Source organism: Solenopsis invicta, chromosome 9, assembly GCF_016802725.1.
Source record: "Solenopsis invicta isolate M01_SB chromosome 9, UNIL_Sinv_3.0, whole genome shotgun sequence".
NCBI classification, from domain to species: domain Eukaryota; kingdom Metazoa; phylum Arthropoda; class Insecta; order Hymenoptera; family Formicidae; genus Solenopsis; species Solenopsis invicta.
Window position 1 is genome coordinate 11966052 of NC_052672.1, and position 17008 is coordinate 11983059.

Here is a 17008-nt window from a genome sequence, read left to right on the forward strand (position 1 = left end):
TTTTTAAACGTTGCAAATGGTAACAAAAAAGTGAAATGACCGAGTCATATGACGTTATTCATTATCGTTTCGAGATGAGGCGAGATTTATAATTGATTGATCAACCGCATTATGCATAAATTATGCAGTTTTTACAGAAGACAAAGTTGCGTTTACGCACAATTGATTAATCGACGAATTAAAAAAACTTGCATATGCTAATGAAAATTTCAAAGGAAAGAATATAATTTTCTTTTAAAGCTCATTTTCTGTCTATAGTAAAAAAATTTATCTGAATTTTAAGATAACATTTTATTTAAATAATTAGTTAATTTTTTGAGGAAGTTTCTTCATGCCTAGGAATTAAGAAATACACAATAAAGTAAAAAATTTATTCGGAATTTATTAATTCAATGTGTACAATTGTAAACTCGTTTGAATCGTGTAAAAAAAACCAAAAGGCCAGTATTCATAGTCGATTCTTATTTCAAGATCGTTTTAAGTAATATCTTAAGATGCTAATACGGCTCTCTGATTGGTTGATGACATCTTAAGATAAAACTTAAAATGATCTTAAATATAAGAATCGATTATGAATACCAACAGTACGTATATTTATTAGTAAAAAATCATCGGCTATTGATTTAGTGTTATAAGAACTATATATTCACTTCATTAAAATTCATTAAAAAAAAAAAAACGCTAAAACGAATGACTAAACGCGAGAATTATTCTTAATGTCCTATAGCCTAATTTAATTTACGCGCATACGATTAGGTATTTAATTACATTTTACGAAGTTACGCTATTCTGCGACTATTATTAGTTTCTTTTGGTTTAGATATTAACACATATTGATACGCTACTCAGAAAGTATCTATCAAAATGACGTAAGAAGTAAACCGATATGAACAACCGAACGGATTTAAGTTAGCGTAAGACCGAATCGTTGCGCTATTTCCGGAGAATGAGTGGTTGCAACCGCGAGTAAAAGTGGTATGTCGGCTGCATCGAGATCAAGAGCGTTCGTTAAGCTGTTCACATTGGCGTCGGACTCCTCCATGGACATCATCATCTCCGCCAAGGCTTCGCTTCTTAACCATAATTCCCTCAGTTTAGACTCCAAAATGGCTATGCACTAGAATATTAGTTTGACTCAAAATTTTTACTTATTTAGAAAATTTAGAAATAAAAAAGAAAGGCAGAGATTTCGATCAAATTAAGATAGAAAGAAACTCACATGGGTAGGAGAGTGGTATTTTCGCCATACATAGGCGAAAGATTCTAGCATATTTGACACCAGACGCGACATTCCGACTGGCAGCGGAGGACTTTGCCAGGGCGCGTTATTCGACAAGATTCCAACGTGCCACGTGTCCAGATCGGCCAACACGCAGAGTGCTTCTGCAACTGGTTGATCGATCGTCGGAAATCGAGCGCTGGCCATAATTTCCTCCCGTATATACGACCACCACTTCTCCTCCGATTCAATCTCAGGATTGTCCTTTTCACTTTCTGACAATTTCTTTTTTCTCCTCTTTTTTTTCTTGGTTACGCCCTGTAGCACCAAACCCCACGTATAGCCTGTATTTAAAATGTTATTCTCGTCATTTATCGTTTTATTTCTCATGAGAGTTTTGGTAAAGCCCATTTCTCTAATTAATCCAGTTTTGACCTGTGAAATTTTTTTCGATCTGTAACAAAGAATCATTATTAAATTTAATATTTATTTTAAAATCCAAAAGTGTAGATTTTTTATTTCATTTTTAGATAGCATAATTCATGACTTTATTGCAAAAAGATCACGATATAAAGACTTGTTATTAATAAATCTTATACTATATTTCAACAATACACTAACTGTGGCATTGGCAGCTCCACGACGCTATTGGCTTCCATCAGAGCCTCGAGACTGTTGGATCGCGACAGTCTCGTGGTTCTGCCACCTTCGGAACTTCCGCACGTGCGTAACACCTCCGTCGCGTTCGTCGGCGTTTCCAACAACTGCTTGCTGCTGTCATAATCTTGCGAGGCGGCATACCCCTGACCGTTGCACTTTAAACAAAAGCCAATGGACCTCGTACCCATACTGGACGCCGTCCCCGGAGGCGGCTGTATGCTTTTCGACGATTCGGGAAAGTTTCGCTGGATGATCTTTCTCAACACGCCTTCCGGAAGTTGCGCAGACGTACTGGGCAGTCTCGTGAAAGTGTAAGAACATTGACAATTGTTTCCGAGACGCGGCCTCAACGGTAACTTCGCGGGTTTGTCTTCGCCACCGAGGGTGAAGAAGACCTGCGATTCCTTAAATTCATCGACGAATCCGTCGTTCGCGTCAAGTGGTAATTCGGGTCTGTTGTAGAACATCTTGAGTGGATCCACGTTGTTATTCAGATGATGATGGAGCTCAGCCTTTCCGGTCGCAAGACTGTCTTCGGCATCGTGCGCTCCCAACTTCTTCTCGAAGCCTCGCAGAGGAGGAAACTGCGGGAAATCTAGCGGCTGACATCCTTTCAATGTGACATCTTCCTGCGACTCGATCTCGCTAACAATTATTTTTACTTCGCTCGACACTTTGCAATCTTTCTTTTCGTCCTCCTTAGATCGGTCCTCCTGCATCAGCTCGTATTTCTCGCTCTCGTGATTTTCACGCGTTAGAAATTCCTTTAATGGAAACTTGAGATCCACCGGCGGCTCGGTCGATTTCGTCATGAGCGTGTCAAGGCCGGATTTCATGGTGCCGCTACGCTTCAGGGGACTGGCGGATCGCGAGATCCTCGGTCGTTCCGCAGAATGCCGTAGAATGCATTGCGCATCGCCGCCGGTTTCGGACGACTGTGTCGACTTGCGCGATGGTAAAACGCGCGACTCGCGTCTGCGAATCGAGGTCTCTCGATCGTTGAACGGACACGACGGCCTCCTGTTACTGAACAGGTACGGTCGTTTGCTGCGAGCCTGCTCCAGCATGTTCGTCGCCATCTCCACGTCTTGCTGCGACGTGCAACGGTATTCCTGGCATTTCCGTATTGTCCCACTGCGAATGAAGTAAGACAGGAACGACAATACGGAATTAATTAAATCGCTTTTCCGAGGATCGCCCGCAATTACGGTGTGCGCTACTTTCAAGGGATTGCCTAGCGCGCCATACAAGTCGCCAAGTTGTGCCCACAGTGGATTGCAGGAATACCAGCTACCCAGCTTCTCGATCTGAATGTAGAGATGAATTATCACGAAAACCTCAGTAAATTCTCGCATGGGATTAGTAATTAATATTTGACATACGTTAATCTTCATGAAAATTTTTTATAATTTACTAATGATTTAATTAGTTTTTTTTTATTAAATATGTTTCATGTGCTGTTAATACATTTTTAAAAGATTTTGTCAATTTTGTTGTACTGATCATGTTTAATCTATACAATTTCTGCGTTTAATTCCAAGACTCTTTCTTCTCAGTTTTTTTGAGATTTCTTAAACTCACCATATGCCGATCACGCGGAGATAGTACGGTGTACACCCAGCCGAGATGATACGTTAATACGGCAGTTACCACGGTGCTAAGGAAACTGAAAGACGCTGAAATAAATATCGGGACGTTCACTCAATCCATGATCTACGCGCCTACACTCACAAATTTGTTGATTTTGTATCGAGTTCGTCGAATAATTGGCACATCTGTTGCAAACTGCGATGCAAGGTATATGTCTTGTCGTTCACCGTCACGGAATTAAGCAGAACATCGTGCCACAGCAGAGGCGTGCGGATGTTAACATCGACATCAAGAAGTATATGCAACAGCGAGATAACAAATCGAGACGTCGCTCTGCACATTCTGTCAGTCAACTGCATCCTCTTGCAGTTGAAACCGGTAATGTTGCTCGTCTCGATGCAAAAATACCGCAAACGATCCAGCATCCCTTCTAGGAGAGCCATGTGTTCTAAGAGTCGTATCTTTATCTGGCTGTAAATTACAAATATTTTTATTTTTTTATAATTAATTATCAATTTTTCATCGCCAGAGGCACACATAATTATGTTTATATATATTACTCTGTCATAAAATGGACTACAATCTGCAGAATAAATAAATAAAATCAATTTGACTCATTAATAGACAAGTGTAATTTTAACACGGAGTACATAAGTAGACATATACATGTAATAAATCGGCAGGTTTTTCTTCAAACGTTATTTAATTTTTAAAGTTTCCTTTTTTACTTACGTACAATTAACTTTTCTTTTCTTAATCAGAAAATTACCATAATATTTGCATTTAAAATAATTTAAAATAATTCCTGTAGTTCAGAAATAAATGTTCTTTTTATTCTAATCAAAAAAACACGCAAGATAATTCTATACCTTTCATGACCCTGAGCCAATCGCACTAACATCGTCAAACCCAGTCTAGTTTTGTGTCGCTTTCCGTGTCCGTCACGCCCGTCGCTTCCGTTCTCGTTCCAGTGCTGCATCCCGAAGGCATCGTCGGAGTCTGATCGTCCGAGAGAAGTCGAGACCGCCCTCAACCATCTTTTGCGTAAGCTGGTGAGACTGCCGATCCCGGAAGATCCGTTACTCTCCAACGATTGCGAACCTGGATCAGCATTGCGTAAGCTACGATGCACCCCTGACACTAAATCACTCTAATCGTTGCCATGAACTTACTGCCCGTCGTAGGAGTTATGTCTATGTCCCAGCCGCTACCGATACTCGAGCACGTCGAACTCTTTCGCTGACCCACGTGCGAATCGTTACTCGACAGATTGCCAGAGCTCGGCCGGGACTCTGCAATGGAAACCTAATCAGGATTTATTCTGGCGCTACTTGCAACAATTCTTCCATTCTTGCATTTGTCACATTTGATAGATTATTGTATCGTCTAGAATTAAATGGATTATTGTAACAAAGAAAATTAATTTAGAATATATTGCAGGTATAAATAGGTATGTATCCGAGCTTATCTTTATGAAAAAATCCGCTTTCCTTACTAGAATGCATTTAATCGAGAAACTGTTGAAGAAGCTGTTTAAGCTGCTTAAGAAGAAGAATTAATTCCTCTTTATTGTATACTAAAGTAATGATATTGTTCATGTACTTACGAAATGATCGCATACTGGTGTTGCTGGAAGTAGATTCCATGTGCAAGGACCGACCGAGTCCTTCATCCGAGACTTTTTCACTATAATAAAACGATAAATAGAACTGATCTATAATATAATAGAAAAAAAATTTTTTGAATAAAGTTTACCTCGTCTTGCACGTGCCATGCTCCGTCGCCGGAAATATTTTTGTGCACATGATACATGGTGGAGAATTCATCGAGTGAACCTTTAAATTAAAAAAGAAAATTAATAATTAAAATTAATCTCTGTGTACTTTTGCAAAAAAAATTTTAATGGTGTTTTGTCAAGATCGATTTACCTTGAACGACGACCCCCTGTACGTCATTGCCACAGTACCGAACACCATTTCACTCAGCAGATTCACGTCATCTTCGACAGTCTTATCTCGCTGAAAATTTTAAATGCTACATTTCGTTAAAAATATTTAATATTTATAGGCAAAAATGTAAATGTTGAAATATAAATGTAAATAATTTTCATAAACTCTCGGTATAAAGGTACTGTAATTTTATCTATAGGGACAAAGAAATAATTGCTACAGTAAGAAAGAGTAGATGTAAAACAGTTAATAAGTAAATAAAAAAGTTAATAAAATTCTTCTGCATTATTAAAAGAAAACAGTTACATACATTTTACATGCTTATATATCACAGCAAAATAGTTTAAAAATTTATACTATTATTATTATTTCAGATTTCAATATTATTTGATTAAATTTATAAATCGTGGTTTGATTATAATTAATAATATATAAAACTCGATGATTACCTCGAAATCACGAGCAGTCCCTATATTAAAAAGTGTCTCGTATTTTCCCTCTGCATTGTTGTTCACCGCAGTGCACACAGTTTCGCTTTTATTTCGGTGCTTCTGCACCGTCATTGAATCAAAGAGAAGTTTTCTACCGCGCCATTCGCATTCTCGAAATAACAAAATCCGCACTTGATCCGCTCCAACTTGCAACACGGAGTCCCTACAATAACTTTACAAAATGCACTGGTTTATTTGGGAACTCTTTTCTGCATGCAAGGTATTTAAAATAAATAATAAAAGTAATAAAATAAAAATAAAATAGTAAATTTTATTCTTATTGATAATTAATAATTAATTCTGTTAATATTAATAAGCAAATTTCATCCTTTCATATTCAACTGTTTTAAGGAAACATATTTGTACCTAGACAGAAAAACTCTTTAACCACTTCATGTCTAATCATTAATATTTTAATATGAGATCGCGCTGAAGAATCACCGCGTTCAGAAATCTATGTCAGATTATATCTAAGTATTATATTCCTTTTAATCTTTTTAGAACCTTGTTCTCATTACGGTCCAATAATCATTGTAAAATACATTTTATTTGATAGATATAATAAACATAAATAAAAATGGCCGTGAGTCACCGATAACCCACGCGTCGTGGTGGAGAAGTTATCTAAAATTGGTACAGAATGTGTTGATGAAACAAATACGTCATGCTCTTGTTCTAATAAAATGTTATTTGTTTCATTAATATTGTTACAGTATTACTAAAATTATTTTCATTTAAATTGTTGTTAGCTAGTGTTGCTATTACATATCTTTTTTTTCTACGTAAAAATAAAACGAAATTAAAATATAAAATGACGGATGCAAACGGTAAAATATTTTCAAATAAAATTGTGTATAATAGGATTTTAGGGTCAAATATAAATAGAAATGTAAAAAGTCTAAAATGTCGAGCTTAAGAATACGGCAAGTGCAAAAGTAAAATATCTTTAAATTTTAGTGAAAGTTTATATTAAGACATTTTCAGAAAAAGTCTCGTAACTCTTTTAGATATTCATCTCATTATTATTTTATTATGTTAAGTGTTCATTTACATAATTTAATGTTCACATAACGATTTGTAATACAATCTTTGCTTACGTTAAATTGAAATCGCAATAAAATAAAATAAAAAATTAAATAATTCAGTAATAAAAACTAAAATAAATCGGCGTATGTACGATATAAAAATTGAGCCAACTTGTACGAAGAGTTAGATGAAGTTTTCATGATATCTCCCTCGAATGGAGAAGCCCCGAAGCGCTTCGTCGGCGCGACGCGCTTTGACGTTGCGTTGGTAAAACAGCCGCAGATGCGAAAATGGAGCCAAGTAATCGCAATGAAGCAGGTTAGGCAAGCAGCATAAGCGTCAGTCTTTATTATAAAATTCCCAGCTTCTGCTGACCGATAATGCCACGCTATCGCCACTTTTATTTCGCCGGCCAGGCGATACAGAGAAAAATGCATTTCGCTCCGTTTTCTCCTCGCGAAATTCTACCTTTATCTTCAGCGCTAATGCAGAATGGTAATGCGATTGATAAAAAATTGACATGACACGTTATAATAACGCGAGACATAGATCGCGATGACGACGGATGCTGCTCCAGTCACTCCGGAGGGATCCACGAGCGAAAACGGAGCAAAAACGCGCTTCCCGAAATGGAGTAGCGCGATCTCTCTTGCTCACCTATCATTCCCAGTTGTTCGCGCACTGAACACTATGCTCTCAGCACTTTCGCGCGGACTGCTCTTCCTCGCAGGTAGCAGCTTATCGAGCAACGGCATCATATAGCCACGGCCCGTCATCTATGGTGATTGCATCGCCTCGCCTCGGATCGGACCTGCGTCTATCATGTCACGCGGAACTGCACCATACATGTTCGCGCGGGTATAAGTCTCTTACTGTAAATAAAGTCACGTGCAGAGGAGTCATATGATTGCCCGAGATAATAGCTCAGCGTCGCTGGCGGATGGCATGGTCGAGGCCGCAACTTGGTGGAACGACCTCCTACCGAGCGCCTTTCATATCGAATCCATCATTCGTATATAGTTTTCATCGGAATTTTCCCAATATCTACCTCATGGCATTTTTTTTCTCCATGCGTACAGATTTTCCCGAAGAGGAATTATAAATCTCATGAGAAATCACGGACTACCGACCGACGACTGTTGCTGAATCATCAGTAGATCCCGCAAGATGGAGACACCCGTTATATCACGTCAAAGTAAGCGGTCTCTTTGAAGCCACGATAGGTCCTCTAATATCGGTGTACTCGTGTCGCGCATTTAAGGGTTAACGGTACAAGCTATTTTTGTCTATGATGTCAGATGGGAGCATTGCGCAAACTACCTTTGCAATTCGTATCCACGTAAATAATTTTTTTATTAATAAAATTACTCTACTTTTGTTTTAGAATAAATATTAAATCAATTGATCCGTATAATATAAATTATACACCGAAGAAAAAAAAAGCTGTTAACTTGATGAAATTTTTCAACTCAAGTAATTTCTTCAGTTCAAGTATTTATGTATTTGATTTAAATACATAAGACACTTCAAGTTTAAGCATTCATATATTTAAGTTGAATACATAAATACCTGAAAAAGAAATTTAATAAAGTTGAAAAATTTGGTCAAGTTAACAACTTGTTTTTCTCACAGTGTGCAAATGTACATACAATAACTTATTACCTTTTCAAATCATGCATTATTTTGTAAACATCGTCTACGTTTGCATTCGAATATTTTTACATTAAATTATTGTGAATGTACAAATGTCGAAGCACAATAATTCAATTTTTATACAAATTACATTCGATAAAATAATCGATTGCACACAGAAGCGATAGTTTCCGAGCAGCTTGCGTTCTTACATAATTTCTCAGAAAATTTACGATGTCGGGAGACGTACGATGAGCGATATCACGTAAATATATGCATACGAAGCAACGCGCAGATATTTGCGAAATCACGTTTCACATATGAATTTCAATCGATCGTTCGCGCCACGCCGGAGTGGAACGTCATCGTCGACATTTCTGCGCATCTTGTTGGCCAATATGAGGCGATGAACGTACTCGGCATTCTCAACGCCCGTATAACAAGATACTTCGAAGGCTTTCTTAATACAGTGCTTATTGGACAACGGCAAATAAACTGGAAACTCGATGTTGAACTTGAGTATTAGATTGCCCTTTTGCTTCGGATTAGCGGGAATTGGCATCCCCTCACCCGGCACGCGCTTGACGTAATCTGGACTGCAAGATGTAAAAAGTCAGCGAAAATTTAAATAACATTTGTAACTCGGTTATGTAATTTAATTTCGCGAAAAAAAAAGACTAAGAATTAATCAAAGCGCAGTCGAGAGAGAAAGGGAGAGACGAAGGAAACGTAATGTATTTCACAAAGGCGTATTCCGCATTTCGTACGTAACGATCGACGTTATTGGAATCCGAAGAGTTCTGTCGTCGATGGTGTTGAGCGTGATCATCGTTCCGGTCAGCGCCTCCTTCAGAAAGATATCGACCGTCGTGTGCAAGTCCGAGCCCTCTCGCCGGAACGTTTCGTGAGGCCGATCCTCCGTGACGAAGATAACATCCGCTACGCTGACAATGTCTTGGACTTAGTGAAGATATCAACCCACCTTGTTACAATTAATCGTTAACCCTTAGGCCGCGAAACCCGCATTGTCATGTGACGATAGACGTAAATTGATCGCCTCTTTGATTGTACCATCATTTATTTATAATATTATTTTTCACTCTCACCTCCCTTGTAAAAAAGAACGTTGGATAAAAAATATTGCCGATTATTTTTTTCTGTCAATTATGAAAGGATCAAATTCACGCAATATAAGAGTTAAACTTTCAACTTTTTTCACTTAAATTTTGAGAAACGCTCTTTTCTTAAAACGTAGAAAATTCTTCGCATTTACGATTGGTATAAAAATAGAATTTAATTAAAAATGAATCACGAGCCGCAAAAAGAGTCTGTCTGTTTTATTATATAATAATTATAAGGTAATACTCAAGCAACCGTACGACTATAAGCCAAGCTCAAGGAAGATCAAGGAGGCAATGAAAAGACTTACCCGGTATCTTCGTGGGGCCTTGATCACCCTCTTCTGGAAATACTATTCTGGTACCTGCTGGGATTCCTGGCTTAATGGGTATCGTCAAGATCTTCTCCATCGACAACGTCGTCGACTTATCGTCACCGACTAAGACCAACTTCTGAATTTTCATTTTTTTTATCCCGCCGAAAAATACCTGCGACGAAACGTTCCCAGCTGCCCGAAACGCTAGATTATACTTGGCTTCCGTTTTTTTTTTTTTTTACAATGCTTTAAAGCATACACTGTGTATACAATCCACGTTTGATTTGATTTTTATCATTACATGCACGAAATCTTGAAATTTAACAATATGTTGATAATAAAATAATACAGAGAAGAGAAGAAGAAAGTTTCTGCAAATAAATGGCAATTTTCAAAAAGTTTACGAATGAAAAACATACAAAAGAACATACATAAAAATAAATACAGTACATATTATGTAATAGAAAATTGACAGGCGGGATAAAATTGAAAAAGAGATTTCTAAATGTAGACCAGTTCTTACTTCCGAGAGAGTTAGAAACAGGGTTTTAATCAAGGGTTCCTCCTTTCGTTTTATACCCCGACCCTCGGGAAATTCAAGTAGAGGTTGAGGCTCCGTTAGAATATTTAGGAGATCGTCGTACGGATTTTCAGTCGCAAAGAATTCTCTAATAATCAAAGTCAATGAACATTAATCCTTGGAATATCTTCCTAAAGACGCAATTGCAATTTAATTTTAGATATGCAATTTATCGAACGTATGTAATAAATATTTATTTCTGAAAATCAATAAATATGTTCTACGGGGAAAAAGTAAATACTTGAAATACATATGACATTCTGCGTGATTGCAAATTCAATTTAAAATCAGAATACATAAATTCGCGATTTATTTACAACGGTGAGAGCTCAATGGCTCTTGCTTCCACCTAAAAGTCCGCATCGGCTCGCCGTGATAGACGTAAGGTTTCGCAAATCCTTCTGGTCTCGGCACACCATTTTTAAGACCCTCTTCACCGTATTGATCATATACGGCCCTTCTAAGAGGATCCGAGAGCACGTCGTACGCTTCAGCTGCTAAGGCGAAAATCGCCTCGGCACCTCCGTTCTTTTGCCGCTCAGGGTTGTATCGTACGGCGCATCGTCGGTATCTGGAAGAAATAACCGCGCTATTTCGTCGGCGCGATACGTTTCTCCTCCCTTGACTACACCATATTTTTTACGTGAACCATACGACTCATATAACGTGAAATATAACTGAAAAAGCGTACACGCAATATAATACTGTAAAAATTAATATGATCATTTTTTTTCATGAAATTTTATTTAATATTAGAAAGAGAAAATTGTATATTATATTTTCCAAAAATATTATAAATATTACTAATAAATAAGATAAGTAAAAATAATGATGAGTTATTAAAAATTAATAGTGATTTCTATTTTTGCGGGTTCCCATAAAAAAAAGTCGTGTGCTTACGCTTCCTTGATTTCCGCATCGCCACAATTCGATCCTAAAGACAAAACTTTATAATAATCTACGCCACGTTGGGTGCAGACGCATTTGTCGGGCGATGCATTTATATTCAGATCACTCTTCGAAGCTTGAAAAACCATGCCGAAAAGCAATGGCGCAAAGAATAATGCAAATTTCTTTTGAAAAGTGACATTTAATTGCAGCGCGTGTCATTTATTTCCTCCAGCATCGTTGATCGTGACAGAAGGGATCGGCAATAAGACGATCGGCCCATCGTTACGTGTTTTCAACAACCGACGACAACGGAAGGGTGCCATTGCTTGCCGACGTTTCTCCATTATCAAGGGGCTCAAGTGCATTCTTAAAAGCGGATAACAATACACGAAATCAGCAGGACGACCAGTTCACCGACGGCGAGTCTAATAGACGATCTTTTATCGCCATGGAGACTCGCGAACGTGTCCCGAATTTCACCGTAAAAGGTAAGCGTACATAAAATCGCATTAGGCCCCCTAAACATTTCATGACGTGACAATTGCTCGGAGCGCACGGCTAAACGCGCATTGAATAATGCAAAGCGTGAAATATCGCGTGAGATATCCTAAAAGCTCCTAACAACTCAAAAGGTACACGGAAAGGGACAATTTTGCTGAATTATAGATCGGAAAATAATTTATGTTGAATCAATGAAAAATTTATACTGGATATTTAAACTGATTGCTAGATTGTCAAAACATTTTGCATCGATATCGTCACGCTTGAACCTTTCACATAATTATATTGATAGTACAACATAAAATTTCTCATCTGTTTTCTCATCTGTGTCTAACTAGATTTTACTAGATACTACAGAAAATTGTTCTTTCCATGTAGAAATGCTGTAAAATTTTATATTTAAAAATCAAGAAAGACAATTAAAGAATATAGGTTTAATGAAATCAGGCATTAACAATGTTTTCATAATACTATATTAAAAAATACGTATATTTATGAAGAACTATTAACATTTTATGAAATATCAATATTCTTACAGAAGAATGATTTTAATTATACGTTTTTGTATATGTTTAGAGGAAATGGATGAAATTTGCGAGGAAAAAATGTGCATTCGAGACAGCATCGACGGTGGAAAGGTCATCGTCGTGGTATCACCAGCAGACGCAAAACCACTCGCTTCCAGCGAACAGTTAAAGAATAAGAAGCTCAATAGAAACAGCATGAGTCTTCTGGATGTTATCTCTTCTATGCATTCTTTCGTAGAGAAGAATTTCGATAACGACGATAAAGAGAATGTGGCGATAAAACGCGATCCCGATGAATCGAAGCAATCACGTGGTAAGCGAGAGGTGGACAAGATTTTTCCTCAGCAACAGCGGCAGACGCTGGCAAATCGATCGCCGAGACGCAAAAGCACCGGTGTGCCGACGTTGTTGTGCATCGATGGCAACAGACTTGTGGATGCAGCGGTGACTGGAGTTAAACGCAAGATTCCGAGGCCGGCAAATGCTTTCATGCTGTTCGCCAATGAGTGGCGAAGGAAACTCGCTGCGGAGAATCCTCGAGAATCGAACAAGGATATCAGTGTCAGGCTAGTAAAGCTCTCTTTTAAAAGAAACATTCATTTCTGTTGAATAAACGCGTAACTGGGCAAAGGATTTTTTTTTGTAATTTTGAAAATTAAATTTCGAGAAGAAAGTAATTGCGGTAAAGATCAGAGTGTTTTTGTAAATCAATTATCGAAATCATTAGAAGAGCTATAAATGTTTATCGTATTTATTTTCTGCGATCTATATCCCTCTTGAGAGATAAAACTTTGAAAAAAAAAAAAAAAATTAGAACTTGAAAATAATGATTTTTTTAATGTTTCTTTAGGCTAGGCGTTTTCTGGAAAAACATATCGAAGGATGTGAAAGAAAAATATTTTGCCCTGGCGCGCGAGGTGGACAGAGAGCATAAGAGAAAGTATCCCGGTATGTCCTATAGAGATTCCTACAAATACTTTTTTTTTAATCTCACAATCAAAATCGCATTTACACGCACCTGAACGAATCGTCAGAATTTTCTGATTTTTCCGAACGTTCCTAGCGCGCGCTGCACAGCTATGTGACAAATTATCGCATCCTCCCAATGCGAGGCAATAACGCGAACGAATGCGAGGAAGAATAGGATAACGGGGTAAGAAAGTATCGAGTAAAGATGTCCGGAATGTGTCGTGAACTATCGAGAGCCGGCGGTTCGCTAAAATTAGAAAATTTCATTACTTTCACACCGCGTGCATGACATCCCAAAGTGTCGGGCTACCGTCTATAAATAGCCGGGTTGGATTAGATATCGATCGCCGGCGATAAGTCTGTCCGCGTTATCAGCCGACGAAAAGCGAGAAGCCACCGTGCAATCGGCGCTAACGCCTCACCCCTGGCGATCGTCTTTGATCCAGGTGCACGTAACGCTTGGTCCCATCGATATCGCTTCTAACGTGACACTGTTTCTGTCAGAAGAAGATATTATTTACGTATCATTACTACGCCGCTAATTAATATTATTATGACGCAAAATAATCTACGATCAATGCAAAGGCAATCTTTCATCGTCATTTTAGCCTACGCGCGACACCGTGACTCTGAAATGTCAGATTTTTATTAAAGTTCATGTCAACGGGGAGCGCAAGAAATCGGTGTCGCAGGTTCCTCGGCAATTGTAGGTCGCAAACGAACGATAACGACGACGACGACGACGACGACAGCGGCGGCGGCGGCGGCGGCTGCGACGACGAACGATCCTCGCGAGGGCGGCAAAGGGTGGACGCGGGAGGATGCGAGTTTTGCGGGTCGAGGTACAGGGTGGCGAGCGGAGAGAAATATTCTCGGGTGAGTGACGCGGGGAGAACGCGCGGGTGGGAACGGCGGAGAGACCGGAGGTATTGATTGCGACGCGACTCTAGGAACCTGCCCGATACACGACCGCCGGCTCTACCTACCTACTGCCTACACCCACCCGAAGCCGAGCGAGCGAGCGAGCGAACTAGCGAGCGATTATGCTTCGTATATCCCGCGTTGCCGCTGCGCATTCGTGCGCGAGATGAACGTCGCACGTTCCGCCGCGAGCGCGTGCAAGCGTGCTTGTCGCTGAACAGTGTGCCGCCTGGCCCACTGACTTTCGGTCGATTTCGCGTGTCTCTCTCTCTCTCTCTCTCTCTCTGCTTTTCCGCCAGTTACATCAGTTTATCTCATCTCTCTTTGAATTATAAAAGTTGCCATGTTACATGAAAAGAGTAATTTTACTGCAATAAGATCTAAAAATTCAGCAAGGTACCGATCAGAAAATAATTTTACGCTAGACCATGAAAATAATTATGTGAGAGGCTTAAGCGTAATGATACTGATGCAAAAAACTTTATTTTGACAATTTAGCAATCGACTTAAGCATCCATTATAAATTTTTCAACGGTTCAACGTAATTATATTTTCGGATCTACATTTCAGCAAAGTTGTCCTTCCATCTACGTTTCGTCAAAATGATGTAAAATTAAACTTTCTCTTTTTTTACATACGCTCAATTGCAATTTTTCCAATTAAACATTTCACGCGAAAAAAATGAAAGAGTTAAAATGTACGCGTACTCATTTTTTTATTACAAGTTCTCTAAACCGATAATAAGGGATTGTCTCGAGGGCAGTTGGAGTGGCCAATTTTTTAAAACTGATTATACAGGGGTGCGTCGCTCGCGACGGATAGTAAAGATAGTTAACCCGTTAGATCGATACGTATTATTTTTATCTGTGTCTCTCGCAGCTGGCACTGTTCAGACAAATCATTCGTTTCTTCGGCGAACCGCAAATTGACGTTTCATCAACGCGCACGATTAATGAATCGCTAGCATCCCTACAATTTTATACAATTTTATATTTATTATTTTATACTATATTTTAATACTACGCGTTTCGCTCACATATGACACTGCATTATTCACGTGATAATTAGCATTTGTTTTCTCTCTTCGTAACGCATAACAGAGTTTGAATTTCTTGAAGATAAATATAAAAGTTCGAACATGAACGATGAATACGTTCTGACTATTCGATATGTTAGACAATTAAACATGTGAAAAAGTAATATTGGACATTTTATTCAACGGTATTCGTTCGTATGATACTAGCTAAATATATTTGAATATGAGACGAATTGATTCAAAAGAAGACATAATTGTATTTGATTGTTTAACTGTAATTTTTAATTAAATAATTTTTGCATTTGTCGCTTCGTGATAATACTCCGCGATAATGTGAAATTTTACTTTTTTGATTCACGTTTTCGTCGTATCTCGGCTTGGAAACGCTCACTCGCGACAAGTACCGGCGCAATTTTCCCGTCCTCGTTTTCAACCGTCCGCCGATAATGTAATCGATGCCAATTTCAGTCGGGGCGGGCGTCCCGAGTGGTCAATTAAGATCACCGGGAAGCGGCGGAGAGACCGCATCGATGCGTCCTGCGCCGTCGGGCATCGACGGCGCGCCGACCGAATTCACGTGCATCTGCGCGCGTGCAACGCGCGGTGACCACGGCGAGGAGAATGATCGGGGGGTGGAATGGAGGGTGAAAGGGGCATGAGGGGGTCGTAAGAGGAGGGGACGGGCAGGGGGTGGCTCGCAGTAGGTCGCGCCGAGAGAAGCCGTCAAAATGTCGAGGCCCCTGCATCCAGGCGGTGCACGACGAGCCGATGGTACGAGAGCGCGGCGAGGAGGATGGTGTCGCGGTGTGCACCGGGCTGGCTGATCGCCGGTCATCGATCCACCGACGTGCCGATGCGAGAGAGAGAGAGAGAGAGGGATGAGAGGGGATCGGGGAAGAAGGGGGTGGGTGCGCGAAGGGAGAGACGGAGGACTCTCGCTCGCCGATGCGACGGATTCACCACGGTTCACGGTGCACGCGGATCACGCGGACACAATATAATGGAAGAATATTTAATCGGCAGGCGGGCGGGCGCGCGCGCGGCCACGCAATTAAACTGGTCGCGATGCGCGACGAAACGCCGACGTGCGTATAATAATTGGTCGCGCGCGCGGAGACGAGCGCTGCTCGTCATGTTGGAGGGATCGATAGATCGTGGCCGCGCTTTTCTCGAGCTGGGTAAGCGCGACGACGATTAATTAGTAGGGAGTCACGTGAAATGGGTCGTGCATGTTCTCCGGCGACGAGACGGACGTTGTTGAACGAGTCCGGAAGACGTATTTGTCGAAGCACTTGCTCGACTAATGCAATATAGCTATCTCAACCGAGACGGCTGAGTTAATCCTCTTCGACCGTTCGATGCTCTTTGAGCGTCGATCCTCCACGCTCTTGGTCGGAGAACATCATCCGTTACGACGGTGCCTCAAATCCGACAACCGGGAAGTGAATGCTCCAAATAGAGAGAGAGAGAGAGAGAGAGAGAGAGAGAGAGAGAGGGTGAAAAGAGGAGGAAGAAGGAAGGGTGAGAGGGAGGGAGGGAGGGAAGGGCAGAGGAAGAGAGAAAGAGAGACGAATTATCGAC

General features: G+C 39.9%; 3 protein-coding genes across 5 annotated transcripts; 1 reads left to right on the forward strand and 2 right to left on the reverse strand.

Annotated features, from left to right (window-relative positions):
* Positions 1 to 362: 362 nt before the first annotated feature.
* On the reverse strand, positions 363 to 8027 carry LOC105192800 (folliculin-interacting protein 1). Of its 3 annotated transcripts, XM_011157049.3 has the most exons (12): positions 7593 to 8027; positions 5868 to 6081; positions 5398 to 5487; positions 5225 to 5304; positions 5076 to 5155; positions 4642 to 4761; positions 4339 to 4570; positions 3611 to 3940; positions 3461 to 3545; positions 1841 to 3186; positions 1220 to 1673; positions 363 to 1117 (listed from the first exon to the last, which is right to left on the reverse strand). In XM_011157049.3, the coding sequence occupies exons 1-12, from the start codon at positions 7709 to 7711 to the stop codon at positions 905 to 907; spliced, it is 3363 nt and encodes a 1120-aa protein (XP_011155351.2). In that variant the 5' UTR covers positions 7712 to 8027; the 3' UTR covers positions 363 to 904. The 3 variants fall into 3 exon arrangements, with proteins under 3 accessions (XP_011155351.2, XP_039309210.1, XP_011155352.1); XM_039453276.1 differs by lacking the exon at positions 7593 to 8027 and having other exon boundaries at positions 5398 to 5503; positions 5868 to 6008; XM_011157050.3 differs by lacking the exons at positions 5868 to 6081; positions 7593 to 8027 and having other exon boundaries at positions 4642 to 4774.
* Positions 8028 to 8543: 516 nt separating this feature from the next.
* On the reverse strand, positions 8544 to 12136 carry LOC105192808 (dnaJ homolog subfamily B member 13). The gene is made up of 6 exons (XM_039453268.1): positions 11483 to 12136; positions 10900 to 11153; positions 10526 to 10689; positions 9997 to 10174; positions 9335 to 9506; positions 8544 to 9163 (listed from the first exon to the last, which is right to left on the reverse strand). Exons 1-6 carry the CDS (start codon positions 11617 to 11619, stop codon positions 8875 to 8877), a joined length of 1194 nt encoding a protein of 397 aa, XP_039309202.1. The 5' UTR covers positions 11620 to 12136; the 3' UTR covers positions 8544 to 8874.
* Positions 12137 to 12487: 351 nt separating this feature from the next.
* Positions 12488 to 13575, forward strand: LOC120358619. The gene has a single exon (XM_039453278.1). The coding sequence runs from the start codon at positions 12490 to 12492 to the stop codon at positions 13108 to 13110; it is 621 nt and encodes a 206-aa protein (XP_039309212.1). The 5' UTR covers positions 12488 to 12489; the 3' UTR covers positions 13111 to 13575.
* Positions 13576 to 17008: the final 3433 nt, after the last annotated feature.